The sequence below is a fragment of the Rhinolophus ferrumequinum genome, chromosome 26 (genome assembly GCF_004115265.2).
Source record: "Rhinolophus ferrumequinum isolate MPI-CBG mRhiFer1 chromosome 26, mRhiFer1_v1.p, whole genome shotgun sequence".
In the NCBI taxonomy this organism is placed as follows: domain Eukaryota; kingdom Metazoa; phylum Chordata; class Mammalia; order Chiroptera; family Rhinolophidae; genus Rhinolophus; species Rhinolophus ferrumequinum.
The window spans coordinates 21605137-21624910 of NC_046309.1; the positions used below are offsets into that span (position 1 = coordinate 21605137).

Consider the following 19774-nt stretch of genomic DNA (forward strand, 5'->3'; position numbering starts at 1 on the left):
TATGCCGTAATTGGGATGAGGTCTCAGAACAAACAAATTGATTTTTTTCAGTGGGAGAAGGAAGGGCCCATGTGATTAGGGTTAGCACGCACACGGCGTCATTATGGAAAAACATTGCTATCAATCCCCCTTCCTAGTGATTGACAATATTAATCTAAAGACAATTACCCTGGTTCTAGAAAATAGATTAATTAGAGAGGGCAATGAGGCTCAACAGTACTGTCAAAAACACTTTTGTAAAGACTTTTTTTCCTTTAAGATATGAGCAAATTTGATGGATTCAAGTATTTGACGTTTGTAATTTTTAAAGCCCTAGAAGAATATCGTAAGTTATAAAATGGAGCTGTTGGGTGAAACGTGGTAAAGTTATTTTTATGCTGTGTTTAAAAATGTCTCAACTGTAAGATAGTAGGCCACCAACATGGGCTTCCGTTCTCCCTAGGACTTCTGCAAAGGGAGATTTGAGAATGTCTTAGACCTTGTCTTTTGTCAAAGCTGCTTCCATGGAACCCAAGAGGAACGGGGCAAGGAGAGAAATGGGGCAGGGAGAGCCTAGAGTTTGGGGTTTGCAAGTTAACAGTAACAGACTGCTGCAGTTTTCTCTTCCTCAAACTTCATTTTTAGTGTTCCCATCTTCACAAATGCATCCTGATACTGTCAACTAGAAAAAACCATGTCTTCCATCATTGAATTCCCACAGCAGCTTTGAATTAACTAGCAGCTATCTTGTGGCAATTGTATGTTGTTTTACTTACAGTTTTTACTGTTTTCTCTATGCAACTCCTGGAAGGCCACGACTTTTTTAGCTAGTGCTTGCTATACAGAAGGTGCAGGAAAAAGCAAATAGAGTAAATAAAGCAATCATGGGCCATTCGAGTCAACACTGTTAAGGCCTATGTCTTAGTGTCCCCTTACAAAGAATTTCACAAATCTCTGTAAGATGAGATTAATGACAGGTAGGTGTGAGGTGGGCGTTTTCCACAGTTTATGTTTGAAAAACATGCAGCGTCTTTTACAACAAATGACTAGAGACTTCTTTACAGAAGCTTGTCCTAGAGTCAGGATTCTTTACCTCTTTTGAGTTAACCCCCCATTTGAGAATCTCTTGGATAAGTTATGAAATGTAAGCAGTACCCCAAGGGGAAAAAATGCATATCACTACCAAATTTTGCCCACAGCTTGAACAGGTTCACAGACTCCTGAAGGTCCAGGTTAAGAACTCCCTAGGTGTAGAGAATTCTGAATGTGGAAACAGTAATCTCTGGAAAATGAACAGGAAGAAAATAAAACTGTATTTTCTGTACTAAATATTTGTCAGGCCAGTGACATATTTTGATAAGTGGTATAATGAGCTGTGTAGTGCACAGATACTAGAGGCATTGCAGAGAATAAAGATACATTTGGGCATCTGTTATGGTCAGGGTTGAAGAACCCTCTTTGATAGACTTGGAAAATATTCTGTGCCAAGAAAGGACATCTGTGAGTTAAGTAATCTATCATCACATCAAGTGTTGAAATCAGGAATTAAAGTAGAAGAAAATGAAGTTAAAATGAAGTTGTCCTCGTGGAGTGAGGACTTACCTCTTGCCCCTACCACAAGCTCCGGAGTCCACGTAGCCCACATTTTCTTTATTCCACAGCCCAAATCAGGCACTAGAGACAGGTGTGTCACCAACATTTTAAAGTCTAATGCCTCACGTCTATCGTATAAACCATCCTTTCAGGCTTTTTTCTTTTTCTGTTCTTTTTTCTTTTTCCATGGGGGAGGGGGTGTGCAAAATCAGTTTCTCTGGAGAGTTCTGAAAAAAAAAAAAAGGGAATTATTTTTACCATAACAGTAGGTGAAACTGTACAAGCAAAATGAGAAGTACTTGAAGTGGCTAGGGAAACACTCCACCACGAGAGAGAGTAGAGAGTCCCATCCAAGGACTCATCATACCTGAATTCTTGTCTGCCTCAACGATGTGATTCTAGGTTTTACTCTGCATGACTCTAGATTGCACTGGGTGTGGGTTGTGAGGGAAAGAAGTCAAAGATGATACCTAGGGTTTGGACTTGAGCAACTGGGTCAATAGGTGTGCGATTTATACTACACAGCATTGTGGTCCCCCCTTTCTTGCAGGGGGATATGTCCCAAGACCCCCCTGGGGAGTGGACGCATGAAACCACAGATAGTACTGAACTGTATATATATATTGTTTTTCCGTATAAATACATACCTATGGTAAAATAATTTATAAGTGTATTTGTTCTTGAGATGACATAGAAACTCCCTTTAAAGTAAGGATTTAGTTTGTATGCCTATTTAGATGTCTGTTTTTAAACTTGTTTTAAAATGAATTTGATTTTTTTTAATCAACTTGGAAACATATGTTTTTTAGAACTATAACTCCAGATCTTTCTTTTAAATAAACAAATAAACTTCCTGTTTGTGCTGGAAATAGAGCAATCTTTCCTTTCCAGAGCTCAGATCCGATCATATCATTCACCTACTTAAAACCTTTGTTTGTTTGTTTGTTTGTTTTTCAAAGACTTTTTTTAGCTTTTTAAATTAAATTTATTGGGGTGACATTGGTTAGTAAAATGATATACGTTTCAAGTGTACAATTCTGTAACACATCATCTATACATCACATTGTGTGTTCACCACCCAGAGTCAGTTCTCCTTCCTTCACCACATATTTGACCCCTTTTACCTGCTTCTACCACCCCTCTTCTCCTTTACCCTCTGGTAACCACTACACTGTTGTCTGTGTCTATGAGTTTTTCTTGTTTGTCTCATTCATTTGTTGCTTTCGTTTTCTATCCCACAAATGAGTGAAATCATATGGCTCTCGCCTTTTTCTGTCTGACATAAAACCTTTTAATGACTTCTCGTTGCTGTAGGAACCAACTCCATACACCCTAATGTGGCTGTGAAGAGGAGCTTATGAAGTAGCCCCATCGCTCCTTCCACGCCCATCCCCCAAGCCCTCCTTCCCCCAACTCCCAATCCCAAGTATTCAGTTTCCCAAACCCCTGTGTCTAGTCTCAGCTTCAGACTTTTGGTGCCCTCTTTTCTTTATTCTCCATATGCATTCTAACACCACCATCCTGTTGACCTGGTTTGCTTCTACTCATCTTTTTCTTTTTAAGGCTGTTTTTAAAAGGTAACATGGTCAATTTGTTAGTTCTTCAGCAATTGGACAAGTAAATCTGTACTCTCCTGGTTGTTGATGTAGTACGCGATACTAGTTCAATTTGTAGACGGATCTTTAGTAAGGCATGATTGTATTGTGTGGCAGGCTTCTTAATGAAGGGAATGGGAGAGGGGAAGGAATGAGTTCAGAGAAATGTGTGCCTGATTCACCTCTGTGACCCCTCCCCCAATGCACCCCATAATGTGCATGACTCACAGGACCTCTTCAGCTTAACAGTTTTTATAATGAACTAATAAAGGAGGATTGAATGAATAATTTTGGGAGAAGTAATCATGAGGTAAAGTTAGAGGAAGTTACAGAAAAAGTGAAGGATTTATTTCAGTGAAGTGAAAGTAATTTTCCATGTAAATGATAGATATCTTTAAAAATAATGATAGCATGCTTTTCTTGCTTTCAATCAAATTTTGAGCAAGAGATTGGAATTCTAATGTGGTGCCAGTCTATAAAAGAATGGAAGGATTTCTTGGCAGTGTGAGGCAGTTGAGTCTGTTCATACTAGAATGAGGTGTAAATGAAGACTTAAATGGTAGAAAATTATATCAATCAAATAGAGCGTTTATAGTTTGGCACTAATACAAATTTATTATAAAAATGAAGGGAATATTTTTTAAAAGAACAAAGAAAGAAGTGAAACATTACTCAGCATATTACCATTCAGAAATGCATTCTGGGAATTCTAAAAAATAAGAGATTTATCTATTTAGGATTGACCTTCATAAAGACAGAAGGATGGATTGAATAAACTTAATGATAATTTAATGTAAACTCAAAAAAAGGAAGACTTCTTGGTTTATAGTTGTTGTGCACACATTGGGCAAAGAATTATTATAATTAGAATTTTTGGTAAACTGAGCTATTAACCTTAGAGATTTATTAACTTTTTTGTGAACAAAACACAGTAATTGCCCATGAAATTTAATTGGGCTGCCAGTCTAATTAAACAGTCTTCTCTGTTCTCTTCTCAATAGGTAGCTGAGAACATTTATTTTTTTAAATTTTTTTTTAAATTTATTGGGGTGACAGTTGTTAGTAAAGTTACATAGATTTCAGGTGTATAATTCTGTACTGCATCATCTATAAATCACATTGTGTGTTCACCACCCAGAGTCAGTTCTCCTTCCATCACCATATATTTGATCCCCTTTACCCTCATCTCCCACCCCCCACGCCCCTTACCCTCTGGTAACCACTAAACTATTGTCTGTGTCTATGAGTTTTTGTTTCTCATTTGTTTGTCTTGTTCTTTTGTTGTTTTTGGTTTATATATCACATATCAGTGAAATCATATGGTTCTCTGCTTTTTCTGTCTGACTTATTTCGCTTAGCATCATACTCTCAAGATCCATCCATGTTGTCACAAATGTTCCTATATCATCTTTTCTTACCGCCGAATAGTATTCCATTGTGTATATACCACAACTTCTTTATCCATTCATCTATCTCAGGACATTTTGGTTTCCATGTCTTGGCCACCGTAAACAAAGCTGTAATGAACATTGGAGCACATGGGTCTTTATGTATCAATGTTTTCAGATTTTTTGAGTAGATACCCAGGAGAGGGATTGCTGGGTCATATGGTAATTCTATTCGTAATTTTTTGAGGAACTTCCACACTGCCTTCCATAACGGCTGCACCAGTCTGCATTCCCACCAACAGTGTATGAGGGTTCCTTTTTCTCCACAGCCTCTCCAACACTTGTTACTATTTGTCTTGTTGATGATAGCCATTCTGACTGGGGTGAGGTGATATCTCATTGAGGTTTTTATTTGCATTTCTCTGATGATTAGTGATGTTGAGCATTTTGTCATATGTCTATTTGCCATTTGTATGTCCTCTTTGGAGAAATGTCTCTTCAGGTCCTCTGCCCATTTTTCAATTGGGTTGTTTGTTTTTTTGTTGTTGAGTTTCATGAGTTCCTTGTATATTTTGGATATTAGTCCCTTATCGGAAGCACTGTTTGCAAAAATCTTCTCCCATTCAGTTGGTTGCCTCTTTATTTTGTCGATGGTTTCTTTTGCTGTGCAGAAGCTTTTAAGTTTCATATAGTCCCATTCGTTTATTTTAGCTTTTACTTCCATTGTCTTTGGAGTCAAATTCTTAAAATGCTCTTTGAACCCAAGGTCCATAAGTTTAGTACCTATGTTTTCTTCTATGTAGTTTATTGTGTCAGGTCTTATGCTTAAGTCTTCGATCCATTTTGAATTAATTTTGGTACATGGTGACAGATAGCAGTCCAGTTTCATTCTTTTGCACCAATTCTTCCAGCACCATTTATTGAAGAGGCTGTCTTTCCTCCATTGTATGTTTTTAGCTTCTTTGTCAAAAATTGTCTGTCCATATTTATGTGGTTTTATTTCTGGGTTCTCAATTCTATTCCATTGGTCTATGTGTCTGTTTTTCTGCCAATACCATGCTGTTTTGATTATTGTAGCCCTGTAGTACAAGCTAAAGTCAGGGAGTGTGACACCTCCAGTATTGTTCTTTTTTCTTAAGATTGCTTTGGCTATTCGGGGTCTTTTGTGGTTCTAAACAAATCTGATGATTTTTTGGAGAACATTTATTTTTAAAAATTTTGAGTCATTTAATCTTTGCTTTAATCTGTAGATCAGTGCAATTAATCACGTATCTGTAATTTCTGTTTTATTTTTGAAGTTGGATAATGCAGATGAACAAGCAGCTCAGATCAGAAGGGAACTTGATGGTCGTTTGCAATTGGCAGAGAAAATGGCAAAGGTAAAGTATTAACTTGGACGTACTATACAAGATTTCTGTACCTAGATTTCTGTGAGATGACAGAGCTTTGTATAGATGAAACCAGTATAATTTTATCATTCTCTCCTCTATGTGTGTACCTCTTAAGCCCAAATATCTGAACGTATATCATCTAAATGGAGCATATTCTATATTTTACATTCCCATCCTTATTTATGAAATGTTTAAATTCAATGAAAACTTTTGTAAATTATTCTTAAAAGCGATACCTGAATTTCTCAAATTGCTAGGTATACAAAGTTTTAAAATTGCATTAAGCATAATATAATCAGGGAGAAAAATCTTCCTGTGAAATTATATAATATACTCCACAGTATCCAGCACAGCGCTTGGCACATAGTGGCGTCAGCTAATATTCGATTGAATGATTCAATGGATGAAAAATATAATTTGAAGTTTCTAGTACATAGTCTAGCAGATAGAGTGTGTTCAATTTAATATTGCAGTTACTGTTATGTGTGCAATCACTATGTTTCTATGAACAGAAGTAGATTTCAGAAAAAAGCCATGAGTTGCTTTTTAATATTGAAGACATTTCAGAGAGAATGGAACTTCATTGTCTGAATTATTGTCTAGTAAGTGGATATATTAATTACTTCAGTGGTACAAAAATTTTAGTCCCTCTGAATAGATTTGAAGTTATAAAGCTGTTGATTATTCTGAGAATAAAATTTTTTCTGTTTTCCTTCAGCAAAGCAAAAGCTTGAATATTCGATGGATAGATTTTCCCCTCTTTCCCTCTCTGTTTCTGTCTCTCTGCAGAATCCTTAGGGATCTTTCTTCATTTAAAAAAGTTTTGGTATGACATGTATACAGTAAAGCGCACAAATCTTTAGTGTACAACTTAATGAATGTATGTGTATACACCCGGTATGACCACCTTCTAAATCAAGATATTGAACTATTTCCACCACTCGAGAAGAAGATACATCTCATACTGACTTTAACAATTGGGTTTTTTTGTTCTTTTGCAAAGAAAATACGTGCTTACGAATATATACGTTTTACGAATTCTAATGTTTAAATGTCTGTTAAGTAACAAAAGAGAGAAACAATTGAGAAATTGGAGGTAAATAAACATAGCAGATAGAGCATGTTGAATTGCTTTCTATTTCAGTTTCACCAAAATTTCATCTTCATAAAATATTTATAAGGCTAATTATACTTTACTGACCTTGTTGCATTATATGTCTACACTAATCCTATTGATCGACAAGGGCAGATGATGTAATGAATTTATGTTCTAGACAAGGTGATGGAGGCTTAGGGAAGATGATTGACTTCACTGAGATCACATAACAAGGCAGTGATGGAGGCAGGCCGCAAACCCTGGTTTTCTTACTCCAGAATCTGGCTCTTCTCTTCTAGACCTTCCTATCTCTTCAGTCTGATAAATCCACAAGTGTGTATTAATAGTTAATAGCTGGCAATCAATAACACCTCCTACCATACTTCACAACACAATATAATAAAACCACAGAGCAGAAATTTCTGTTTCGTGGGATAGAAATACTTTTTTTTTTTCAGGCCATAATACTTTTTTGAAAAAAATTTTATTACATTTATTGGGATGACACTGGTTAGTAAAACTATGTACGTTTCAAGTGTACTATTCTATAATGCATCATATATATTCCCTTGTGTTTTGAATGACTGAGTCTTCATGGACTGGCTTATTGTCGTGGGGAAGGCAGAGCTTTGCAGAATTCCTGGATTATCTGTGGGACTCCTCCTTCCTTTTCCTCCCACTCAAGGACATATTAGAATCGAAAGGGAGAGAGCATACCAATATCGTAAGGAAAACCATGAATCTGTTCCATGTTGTATTAAAATTTTTATAAGACTTCAGTATTTCCGTTGATTAGGATCAGCTTTACAACCACCAGTAGTTCACTTGTTGCTGTGATCCTGAGGGTGGTAGAGACTAAAATCAATAGAGACATAGGAAAGAGAACAGAAATGAGCATGAATAAAACAGCCAGTGGTGTGAACACCAGGCTTCATCTAGTGGAAGGGTAAGAGCACTTAAGAAAAAGGGACTAAATTTGAATACTGGGAATTTTTTTTATGAAGTGAACATTGTTTTCATGTGTATAATACGTTACGGCTGCTAATGAGCTATGTTGTACAAAGGACTAAATTAGAACATTTAAACTGTGGATTATAGGAGCGACTCACAGTTAAAGTAGAGAACAACCTTATTTCTGATTCTGTTCTAATTTTAAAAATCAAATTTAACATGTATACTTGTCTGATGTACAGTTGGTTCTGTTTCCAAGAAAGAGGCAACACAAGCAAGCTAAATAAAGTCGATGAAATACTATCAGTAAACCTCAATGCTTTAAAACACAGTTGTCATTTTTTTTCAGAGAGAACAAAATTCTAGTAGAGAAAAATTTTGTGTCTGGTAGAAAAAAATTTCTAGTGGAGAAAAAAAAATCTATTTCTTGAAAAGTTTGGAAATGCTGATAAAATGGTCAAGTTTGGTGATTCCTGGCAGTCTCCTTATTGAAAAATGATAGTGAATGAAGTGTTTTTAATTAAAGCTAAATAAGTAGATTTTTTTCATGTACTAATGCTAAATTTCCCATAAAAATAACACCTTGAATATTTGAAAAAAAATTGGCACATCTGAACTTTCAAACGTGGTATATTTGCGTTTTGCTTTGCTAAAGTATGGTTTTAAAGGCACAATTATGACTCATACAAATTTAAAATAAAGATACAATAAAGATTTCATTCAATGCATAATTAACGAGCAAACTAGTTAGATGTTAAAATAGTCCAAAGAGCATTTGAAAACTTGGTACTTTTAGGCAAAGTTAAAATAAGATTCATAGATTAGATGTAAAAGTGATTAATTCCCAACAAGGATTTAAATTAGCCATTGCATTATCTTACCAGACATACATTATTTGAATATTTTCCAAAGAAAATTCTAGAAGGTAACATGTAACTTCACTGTCTGGGACTTTAATCAATAGTAGACAGTAAGTTGAACTAAGTATATTTCCTCAGATGATCCTTGGATGACCTTTGCCCCCATATAACATTTCAATCACCTGCCCCCTTGAGCTTTTTGCCTTATTTCTGAGTTTTGGTTGCTTTTTTTTATGACAGTTTTTAAAGTTGGCCCACAGCTATAAAAATCCATTTTTATGGCTTAGTTTGCTTTTTTTTTTCTTGTGCATGTATTGAAAAACGCTTCCAAAACATTACTCCTTTTCCAAAATGAATCAAGTGATTCTATAACTGAGGATTTATGTGTTTTTCCTGGGGATGCAAACTTACTATTTTGGAATGTTGTTTCAAACTAGAGAGGAATGTTAAAAGGACACCTAACAATCTTTCTTGGGAAAATTAACTACAAATGAGGATATCTAATCACTCTGTAGTAATAAACATGCAATTTTAATATTGATAATATGCAAATTATATGAAGAGCAATATGTGAAGTTTATATGGGGGGGAAGCAAAACAGGTGGCCTGAGACTCTGGGACTTATGTGTAAAGCGGTGCCATATGTTCCTTCCATCCCGTGAACGAACTGGTACACGTCAGTCAGAGATGAGGTGAGGCCGAGGGGAGCGCCCTGGGTGAGTTCCAGTCATCCCAGAGATGCACATCTTAGGTTGTGTTTTCAGTGATACCGGTGCAAACAGTAGTGAAGGCATTGATTTTCTGGGGCATTAGGCGACCGTTGGAAAGATGGCTGCGTTAGGCTCGCGTTCCCAACCAGTTCTGTACGGTGGTCAGTACGTTACACTGCACTTGATATTGTAAAGCTCTCTGCTTTCAAGAGAAAAGAGCTAAGTGCCAAGTTGTCAAAGATTAAAGAAAGAGCTCAGAGTGTGAGGAAACCTTATTTGTTCTTTGTGGGGATATAAATGTATATAGTCTTCTCTAAGGACAATTTGGCATTACTCTCTCTCAGTGTCTATCTAAACATCAGTTTTTGGAATGGGCTTTTAATTGAGTGAAAGAAACAGAAATTTGGTTGTAGAGATAGAAGGATTGAATGACAATCAATGGTCATGTACTTCAGAAGGAAAATAGAATCTTTAAAATTAATGTTGTTACTCCTTTTTACTTAGATCTTTTATCATAAATTGGCTTTTTGCTTTAAACGTAAATTTTTCTAAACCTTTACCAAAAACTGAATATATGGCCATAAGGGATCTTGACACATTTGTGTGACATGAAGATTAACCAATTTTAGAAGTATGGCCATATTGCAATTTAATACTGTAGGTTTTTAAATTTGAGTGCCTATTTATAAAAAGTATGCTCTCTGAACAATGCACATTTGTGGTAAGAGAGGTATTGTTAAAATGTTTGTGTCATAGGAGTCAAAGCAATGTATACTGAACATTGTTCTTATAGACCAGTTACTGAAACCATTTCAAAGCTAACAGTGGCCAGTTAAGATTCATCTAGACTAAAACATCTTACATGTATGTTTTTGGAATTTGTTTTCCCTTAAGCAAATAGCTTATCCAAAGTAAAGTTAGTGTGAAAATGTGTATAATGTATTTATTTTGTACATCGTGATCCTCAGGTATATAAGGTACCTTCAGATATAATCAAAATTGTCAAAGCCTGAGCCTGTTAAACTCGAGAGACAAAAGTATCTGGTATAAGTCCAACAAATCTTAGTTTTGCTTGGAAACTGCAAAGTAGTTCCAAAATATTTTAGAGGGAATTGATATTGATGGCAAAAGAAAACTTGCAGCTATACATTTGCTTATTACAGTTCCTTTTCTGTATAACCTTATTTTTGGTGCTCTAAAAAATATGTTGCCTGACTTGTTTGAGATTTTGCTGCTATACTTTGTTGTCTAATGTTATGGTTCCCGTTCTGTGAAACATTATTTTTGGTGGTCTAAATAAAGCAGAGCCCATCTTGTTGGGAAAAAAAAAAAAAGTATCTGGTAGTTAGATTACATTGAGTGTCACACTCTCTAAGAGTCAAGTAGATACATAACGTAATATTTTATACTAAACTGGAAATGTCACTTGTGTAACGTTGTTATTTTAAAACTTAACTTTCCAGGAAAGAAAGTTCCCCAAATTTATAGCAAAAGAAATGGAGACTATGTATATAGAAGAGCTGCGGTCCTCGGTGAATCTGCTAATGGCCAATTTGGAAAGCCTTCCAGTTTCGAAAGGTGGTCCAGAGTTTAAACTGCAAAAATTAAAACGTTCACAGAATTCTGCATTTTTGGACATAGGCGATGAGAATGAGATTCAGCTCTCCAAGTCTGACGTGGTGCTGTCTTTCACCCTGGAGGTGAGTGACTGTATCCCCTCTGACAGCATAAATGAGGCTGCAGATCATTTTTGCTAACCTTCGTGGTAACCTTTGGAATTTAAAACCGTGTAATATATTTTGAAAAACGTTAAATGATTCTTCATTTGGTAGACAATTAGGTTGCGAATGCAAACTCATTTAAACATAACAGCAGTATTAGGATTAAGTAATAAAATAGTAAAAGTTTTGAGGCAAGTTTCCTTTGTGTCGTCTTAGGCTGGTGTGAGCTTATTCTTTAAGTAAGCACCAAAACACTCTTGGGTAGAAGTAGGATTTAAACATGTAACTATTCTCTGTAATTTGGGAACTCATTTCAGGCTTTTGGTTAGCCTTGTTTTTATCTACTTCACCTATGAGACCATCATTCTAGAATCAAATCACATAAACCAGCTGTCCTGTGCAATATTGGGTACATATAGATGATGAGAGGTAGAGAATACTTCCAGAGAATACTTTCCAGAATGTTCAGTTTCCTTACAGGTACAATACATATTATAAAGAACAGGAATAAATGTTATGCCTTTAAAATTGTGTCCCCTGGGCCTTCAGAGTTTCATCCCTGTCACACAAATCACTAGAAACCAGATATTGATACTATTACTACAGCAACCTGTAGTCTTGATTCCATGTCTTCCTTGTTAAACTCTGAATATGGGCTAATCCACGTATGTGTCTATGGGTTTATATACAATATACATACACTGGAGCAACATCAAGCTAAAATTTATAAATCTCTCAAAAATTATATTAAAGCTTGAAGCTCCTTCCATTGTTACATTTTCCCTCTGCTGGTTCCCAGCACTGCTATTCGAGTTTGCTGATTGACAAAGAAAAGGACCCTGGAGTTTTAGAAGGTATAGTTTTAAATTTCTTTATTGATACTTCTTAACACTGGCTTGCTTAGTTTATGGCAGAAAAAACAAATGTCTGCTTTTGGTCTTTTTTCCTCCACTTACTCATCTCTAAACTTAAGCTTGGGGATAAAACTACCACCCCTCACTTTCTTAACTTCCAGGATAATGATTTCTTTGTCAGTTAACAGAGTAAATTTAGTGTCAGAACGGAAATCTGAGGTTTTCCTATGACTCAAGACTCAGTTCTGGGATTATCTAGTGACTTGGCCACGTGGGTTTGCCACCTACTTGGTTTCTTCTCAATCCCTTTAGCCTCTTAAGGGTGTTTAATTTGAAACTACATCATATCTTACCTGTGGAATTTCTTCATCATTCCTGCCTCAGGTTTCCTAGTGACTAAAATACAAAGTGCCAATTCCCCCCATCCCCTTTTTTAAAGGTTTTTGTGTGAAACAAAATCAATTATTTAATGACAGTATAACTTTTTCTACGAGAGTTTGACATTTAAATTCATTAGTGATAAAATAACTTGTCAAGGAAATTATTTTTGTAATGATTAAATCTTCCATCACCTCTATTAAACATTCAGAACTGGAAACAGTTCAAAACATTTTCTCTTTTCTGGTTAAATATCTTAAACAATTGTACAGAGTTTCTTATGAATTCTACTTTCTGTTTTGTAACAAAAATGGCACTCGTGAGTTAGTGTTCAAGTGAAACTGTGGACTGCTGCTCTTTACTTTATGGCCAGTGTGTTAAACAGGACTGTTCAGTTAACGATAAAATGGTCTTGAGAGGAGAATATGAGTTATAACTCTATTTTGTATGCATATTTATAAAATTGTTTTGACATCCTTTATTGCTCTCTCCGTATGAGGCACAATACGGGCCCGTTCCCTGGTGTCCACAGTATTTTAAGTAGGAGCTAGGTGTCCATAAACAAACTGAAATCACGTGAAGTGCAGACTACACAGTGCTCCTTTGTAGGACCCGTGAGAGAACAGACCAGGCCGTCCTCTACCAGAGGGCCTGGACCTCAGCCTGGCTAAACTGAATAATTATCCCAGCCCATTCTCCAAGCCTTGTTCTCAGACCCCAGATTTCAGCCTCAGAAAACCCTGAAAGGCAAGCAGTTAATCCCGTTGAAGGGTCTCACACATCATCAGTCAGGCTTATGGTCCAGAATTCGTCCAGTGGAGAAAGGAGTCCTTTTTAAGAACTGAAGTCTGAGTCTAAAGAATAGTATAGATTTGAAAAACTGTTCCAATTTTATCTTTCCTTTAAAATTGATACCTACTTCCCCCTTCTCCCACCACACCCTATTCCCTTACCTAGCTTAATTTTTGCCACAGCTGTTATCACCTGACATATAATTCAGATGTTTTTTATGTTTATTATTCATTATCTGACTTTTTCTACTTAGAATGTAAGTGGCAGGAAGATAAGGTCTTTGTAGTTTTTCTCTTTTTCTTGTTTACTGAAGCATCGCAAGAGCCTAAAATGATGCCTAGCACTCAGTTGGCTTGGTAAATACTTACTGAACTAAGAACTTGGATGGTATCAGAAAGCATCATCAGTTAGCCACACAAGATGACTTTGGGTGTCTTCATTTGTGAAGACTTCAGAGAGAATAGTAAAGCAAGAGCTACACTGACCCACAAAACACTAAGCCATACAGAATTAAATATTCAAGTAAAGCTCGGAAAACAAACGTTCGTCTATGAAGTTTGAGTCTGTATGTTGTAATGGGGGAAGGGTCAGTGGCCTGAATGAAGGCAGCGCGTTATTCAGAAGCACGTGGTCTAGTTTCATATTTTGTATATGCCTCCTTTTTTTTTTTTTTTTTTTTTTTGCTTCTAGGATAAATTTGTCTATTTTGTCCTTATCACATGAGTCACAAAGAGATTGGGGAGAGAAGATGCAACATCGAGTGTTTTTATTTTCTGTATTTCCAATATCAAGTTTTGCTGAGAATTGGTTTGAAATAGTTACCTAAACTTGGGTTAGTGTGATGGTGCAGGGGATGCTTGGCTGTCTTCATCATGAATGATTGAGCTTGGCTGTGGGTTTCTTGTTCCTTTTGGCAACCGCAGCTGTAGAATTGTGTTGTTTTGTTTATATGTATGGATTCATAACAGAAGTTACGTCTTTTGAAAGTGGCAGCTCTGCAGGATAAAATACCCCCAGCACAGGTGGGGGTAGTGTTCTGAGGAGAGGAATGGTTTCACAAGCTGTATGTTTTAGGAGGCCCTGTTTACAGTAGCTTGTCACACAGGTGACAGAAACAGTGTCACACAGATGCTGCCTTTCTTCTGTCTTGCTACTATTAATCACACTACCGAACGATACAGTGCAAACAGCCCGGTTGCCAAAGATGAACCAATGCCGTCAAGATTTCTAGACTTACTTTCTGGGTTACTGTTTTGTTGTTTCAGACATTTTAAGTGACCATCAGAAAATTTTTTCATTGAGTTAAAAAGGCGTTAGAGTCATGGTGGTAAATCCGTATATTTCAGTTGTCTCTGCTTCTAGTTCATTTGATTTGCATAAGGTTTTTACGAGTTTCAGTATTACTAATAACAGATTTGATTTCTTAAAAACGCATAGTTCTTTTGCTTATTTTCCTTAAATAAGATTTAGTATTTCACCCCAACTTCCTTGAGCATTAGAGAAGCTGTGAAAGATAATATCTATTAATTCTGCATTAATTCTCTTAATCTGTTTTCAGTTAAGTCCTTATTGTTATTCGGATGTTGCTATGCATTTCAGTGTGGAAAAATGACAAAAGCCATGGTTGAGGAAGGAAAATGGTTCTGAATTTGACCTTTAAATTTCAGTGATCAGTTTCCCATATATTTTTATGAAAAGATAAAATAAAAGCAGTCTGCGTTTGTATTTATAAACATAACACTTCTGTTGTACCAGAGCCTAAGAAACAATAGTTATTTTAAGATGGTTTGTTTCTTTGAGAACTTTGGCCTAGGGGTCATATCACAACTGTATGAAAAGCATAATGACTAATAATGGCTTAAATGATCGATAAGTGATATAGATAATGTTTAGGTGAATATTTTGGTAGCTACATAGCATGAATGCTATTAATCTTGTTTAAGGAAATCAATGTACATATATAAAAACATACTATTGAATATATCTTATAAATTACAATTTGAGAATTTAGAGAACTTCATGATTGAAATTTTGAAGGAAAAAGCTATGGCAAATAATATTCATACTTTATGAATCTTTTAAGATTGACAGCTTTTATAAAAACATAAAAAGAACACTTGAAACCCTGTTTCCCTTTCAGGAGTTATAAATACATAAGTTTTAGGTAATATCAGTCTTTGCACCCTTGTCCAGTGTACTGCGTTAAATTAGAACATGCCTTTAATGAATGGAAAAATTGTCTCTTCTTTGTCAATTAGTGGTAAGATGTTAAGTGCAAATTATATTTTTCATATTATTTTGATAAGATATAAAATGGCTTTAAAGAAAATTCTTTTATAAATACTTTTATAAATTCTTTTTTAAATAGCTAAAATTTAATTGTTTAAGTTTCAGAAATTATTTTTGTAAATAGTGATCTAAAATAAATGAAAATAGGTCATTTCTGATACTATCACATATTGACAGCAATGAATTGGTGTGAAGGTGGCAGTGTCTGCTAGTAATAAATACTATAGCACTTTATGTGAAATCCAATGTGGACTCCTTTTATCATGTGCACTGAATTTTCATTTGTAATTTTGCTTTACCTCATAAAGGCTTGCCATAATTGTTTAAGGACCTGAGTTTGAATCTCACTTAAGTCACTAAGGGTTATATTTAGAGACTTTAGTTTAATACCTGGCGGGAGATACCTGTCAGATACCAAACTTGCTGAATGTGGGTTTTACTATACCTAACATGGACAGAGGAGGATTCTAAAGAAGATAAAATACCATTTACGTTCCCAGATAATTTTTTCCATTGGCCTGTCCAGTTACAGTTCATGCTGCTGCCTCTCCATATGGCTAAAAGCTGTTAACCTGACATATCATTTAAAATTGTTCTTATCCTTAGATTGTCATAATGGAAGTGCAAGGTTTGAAGTCAGTCGCTCCCAATCGAATTGTTTACTGTACAATGGAAGTGGAAGGAGGAGAAAAACTGCAGACAGACCAGGCAGAAGCCTCCAGACCACAGTAAGCCAGTTGGAAAAAAATGTTTTGATTGTTTGTTTTCCCTCCTAGAGAAGCATGCTTTATTTATTTGCAGAGTTATATGGTTTGACACTCTAAATTGGTTACTTGGTGAGCTTTGTCTCAACTGTGTTAGAATCAGTATGTGCATTTCTGGATAATAATGTTATGGTTAAGACTGAAGCAGAATCTCTGTGTAGGGCAGACAGAAAATCCAACATGCAAATGTGAAGCCAGTTATTAGGCACTAATATGTAAGTCACTTGTAAGCATAGCATGTGTTTTTACCACATGTCATCTGAAAGGAAGGGCTTGGTCGTATTTCAGTTACTAGAATTGTAACCAATAGCTTTTCCACGTCTATATGTTACACCTGTGTGGTGATATCCAGGTAGGTATTGGGATTCTGCGCAGTGACGTGGCTTGAGTTAGAGAACCTGTTAACGACTCCTGCGCAGTAGTCAGAGATGAAAAACCTGTTCTTTACTGGCACTTTCATGTTTCAAATTCTGGGAATGAGTTTAATTCAGTTTGGAAGATGTTCTCTTGAGCTGATTTAAATTTGGGAAACTTGAATCTCTGGTAGAAATAAGGAGAAAGGCCTGAGGAATTCAAATGAAACTTGCCTGGCCTTCATTCGTACACCGCCTGTAGCAAGAACTTTTTTTTTTCTTCTTCCATTTAAACTTCATCCAGAATTTCTTGCAGGACTTAGAGGATTTAGGGTTTTTGCCTTATCGCAACATAGATATGTGGCCTTTTCATTCCAGAAACTTCTTTGGAGGTCCTGGGTAAGCACTGAAGGTGAAGATGAACAAGAAACTTTCGTTTTCTTTAGGGCAGGCTCAGTCTAAGAGGAAAGCGTACCAGGAGAGGTGTGCACAGAGGACTAGGGGATTGAGAACAAGCAAGTGGTACCGTCTCGCCCCCTGCACGTCTGCCCTTGACCTGGCTCACTACCTCTCGGAGGTCCCCTCGTCCCTTTCTTCCCCTGGTCCACTACTGTTCAGCTACCCTGAACTTCATGCAGTTTCTCGACTACATCAGCCCTTTTTCATCATTAAACTCGCTTTTCCCTCAGCCTACAGTCATCTTCCCTTTTATCTTGCTCTGGCTGGATCCCTGGTATTGAGAATCTTAACTTGAACATCACTTCCTGAGAACAACAGGAAGCAGGTATTTTCTGGATCCTCACTTTTTAATTTTTAGACGAATGTGTCTCTCATCTGTTTATCTTGAATCGTGTTTCCCCTTGAGAAAAGGGCTGAGAATTGTCCTATTTCATTTAATATCCTAGTACCTCATAGGCACTCAGTCAGAATTTATCAACTCAGCTGCTTGAATGTATTTTTATGACTTAGTCACCCTAAATATTTAAGGGTGTAGTATTTACTCCCGTAGTCATATATAGAGTTGATTGACAGTGACATAATGAAGTGAAAGTACTGAGGATAAACATCTCTTTGAAGAGGTGAAAACCTCGCAAGAGAAGACTGTGAGACAGAGAAGGAAATTGCTGCCATTTCTGGGAATATGGAGTCAAGGGGGAGGTTTGGTGTGTGTGTGTTTCAAAGATCAGCTATTTTAGTATAGTCCTATTTATTAGTTATTCACAGAGTTGTGCAACCGTAGTCAATTTTAGAACGTATTCATCACCTCAAACAGAAACTCTGTACCTTTTCCTTATCAACCTCAAATCACCCCTGCCCTATGCAACGACTCATTGACTTTCCGTCTCTATAAATTTGCCTGTGCTGGACATTTTACATAAATGGAATCATATAATATGTGCTCTTTTGAGACTGGCTTTATTTACTTAGCATAATGTTTTCAAGGTTCTTCCATCTTGTAGCATATATCAGGACTTAATTTTATGGACAAATAATATTCCATTGTATGTATATACCACATTTTGTTTCTCCATGCATCTAGGATATGACACTTGGGCTGTTTCCACCTTTTGGCTACTGTGAATAATGCTGCAAATTAAAGTTGGCTAACAAATATCTGTTTGAATACCTGTTTTCAACTCTTTGGGGGTGTATACATAGCAGTAGAATTGCTGGGTCATATAATAATTCTGTTTAGCTTTTTGAGGATCCATCAAGATGCTTTTCACCATTTTGCTTTCCCACCAGGATTGTATGAGACCTCACATTTCTACACATTCTCATTAGTGCTTGTTATTTGACTTCAAAAATGTAGATAGATAATTAGATAGGTATAGATAGATAGCGATCGATAGAGATCGATAGATAGATAGATAGATAGATAGATAGATAGACAGATAAGTAGATAGATATTGACGAGTCTCCATCCTAGGATGAAGTGGTATCTTGTTGTGGTTTTGATTTGCATTTTCCTAATGACTAACGATGTTGGGCATCTTTACATATGCTGTATTCGCCATTTGTATTGTCTTCATTAGAGAAATATCTGTTCAAGTTTTTTGTCCATTTTTTAAATGAACTGTTTGTCTTTTCATTGTTAAGTTATAAGAGCTGTTTACATACTCTAGGTGCTAGACCCTTATCATGTATATGATTTTCAAATGTTTTATTTCATTCTGAGGGTCTTGTCACTTTCTTGATAATACTATCTTTTGAAGCACAAAGTTTTAAAATTTTGATTAATTCCAATTTATATTTTTTTTTGTTTGTTGCATGTGCTTTTGGTATCATAGTTAAGAATCCAGTGCCAAATCCAAGGTCACAAAGATTTATCCCTATGTTTTCTCCTAAGATTTTCATAGTTTTAGCTCTTACATTTAGGTATTGATTCACTTTTAATTAATTTTTGTATATAATCTGATGTAAGGATTCAACTTTCTTCTTTTGTATGTGACAGTCAGGTGTCCCCACACCATTTATTGAAGAAACTATTCCTTTTCCATTAAATAAATGTTCTTGGTATCCTTTGCAAATCAATAAACCATAGATACATGGGCTTATTTCTGGACTCTCAAGTCTATTCCGTTGATATATGTCTATCCTTATGCCAATATCACATTATCTTGTTTCCCATTGCTTTATATTCAATTTTAAAATATCAAGAGTGTGAGTCTTCCAACTATGTTCTTTTTTAAATTTATTTTTCAATTACAGTTGACATCAGTATTTTTCATTGTTAGTTTCAGGTGTGAAGCATAGTTTAGACATTTGTATAATTTAAAAAGTTATTCCCCCAATTAGTCTGGTACCCACCTGGAACTCCACATAGTTATTACAGTATTATTGACTATATTTCCTATGCTTTACTTTACATCTCCATGACGATTTTGTAACTACCAATTTGTACTTCTTAATTCATTTACCTTTTTCACCCGGCTCCCTAAACCCCATCCCATCTGGTAACCATCAGTTTGTTCTCTGTATCTGTGAATGTGTTTCTGTTTCATTTGTTCATTCACTCAGTTCTTTAGATTCCACATAAAAGTGAAATCATGCTATTTG

The 19774-nt window shown here is 35.9% G+C and overlaps 1 protein-coding gene across 21 annotated transcripts in view; it reads left to right on the top strand.

The window, feature by feature from the left end:
• CADPS2 (calcium dependent secretion activator 2) overlaps positions 1-19774 on the top strand; it is a 473581-nt gene that overhangs the window by 177432 nt on the left and 276375 nt on the right. For all 21 annotated transcript variants that reach the window (XM_033098855.1, XM_033098852.1, XM_033098844.1 and 18 more), the window contains exons 4-6: positions 5854-5934; positions 11027-11263; positions 16204-16325. In XM_033098855.1, the coding sequence (XP_032954746.1) occupies positions 5854-5934; positions 11027-11263; positions 16204-16325 (440 nt within the window). The remainder of the gene's footprint in view (positions 1-5853; positions 5935-11026; positions 11264-16203; positions 16326-19774) is intronic.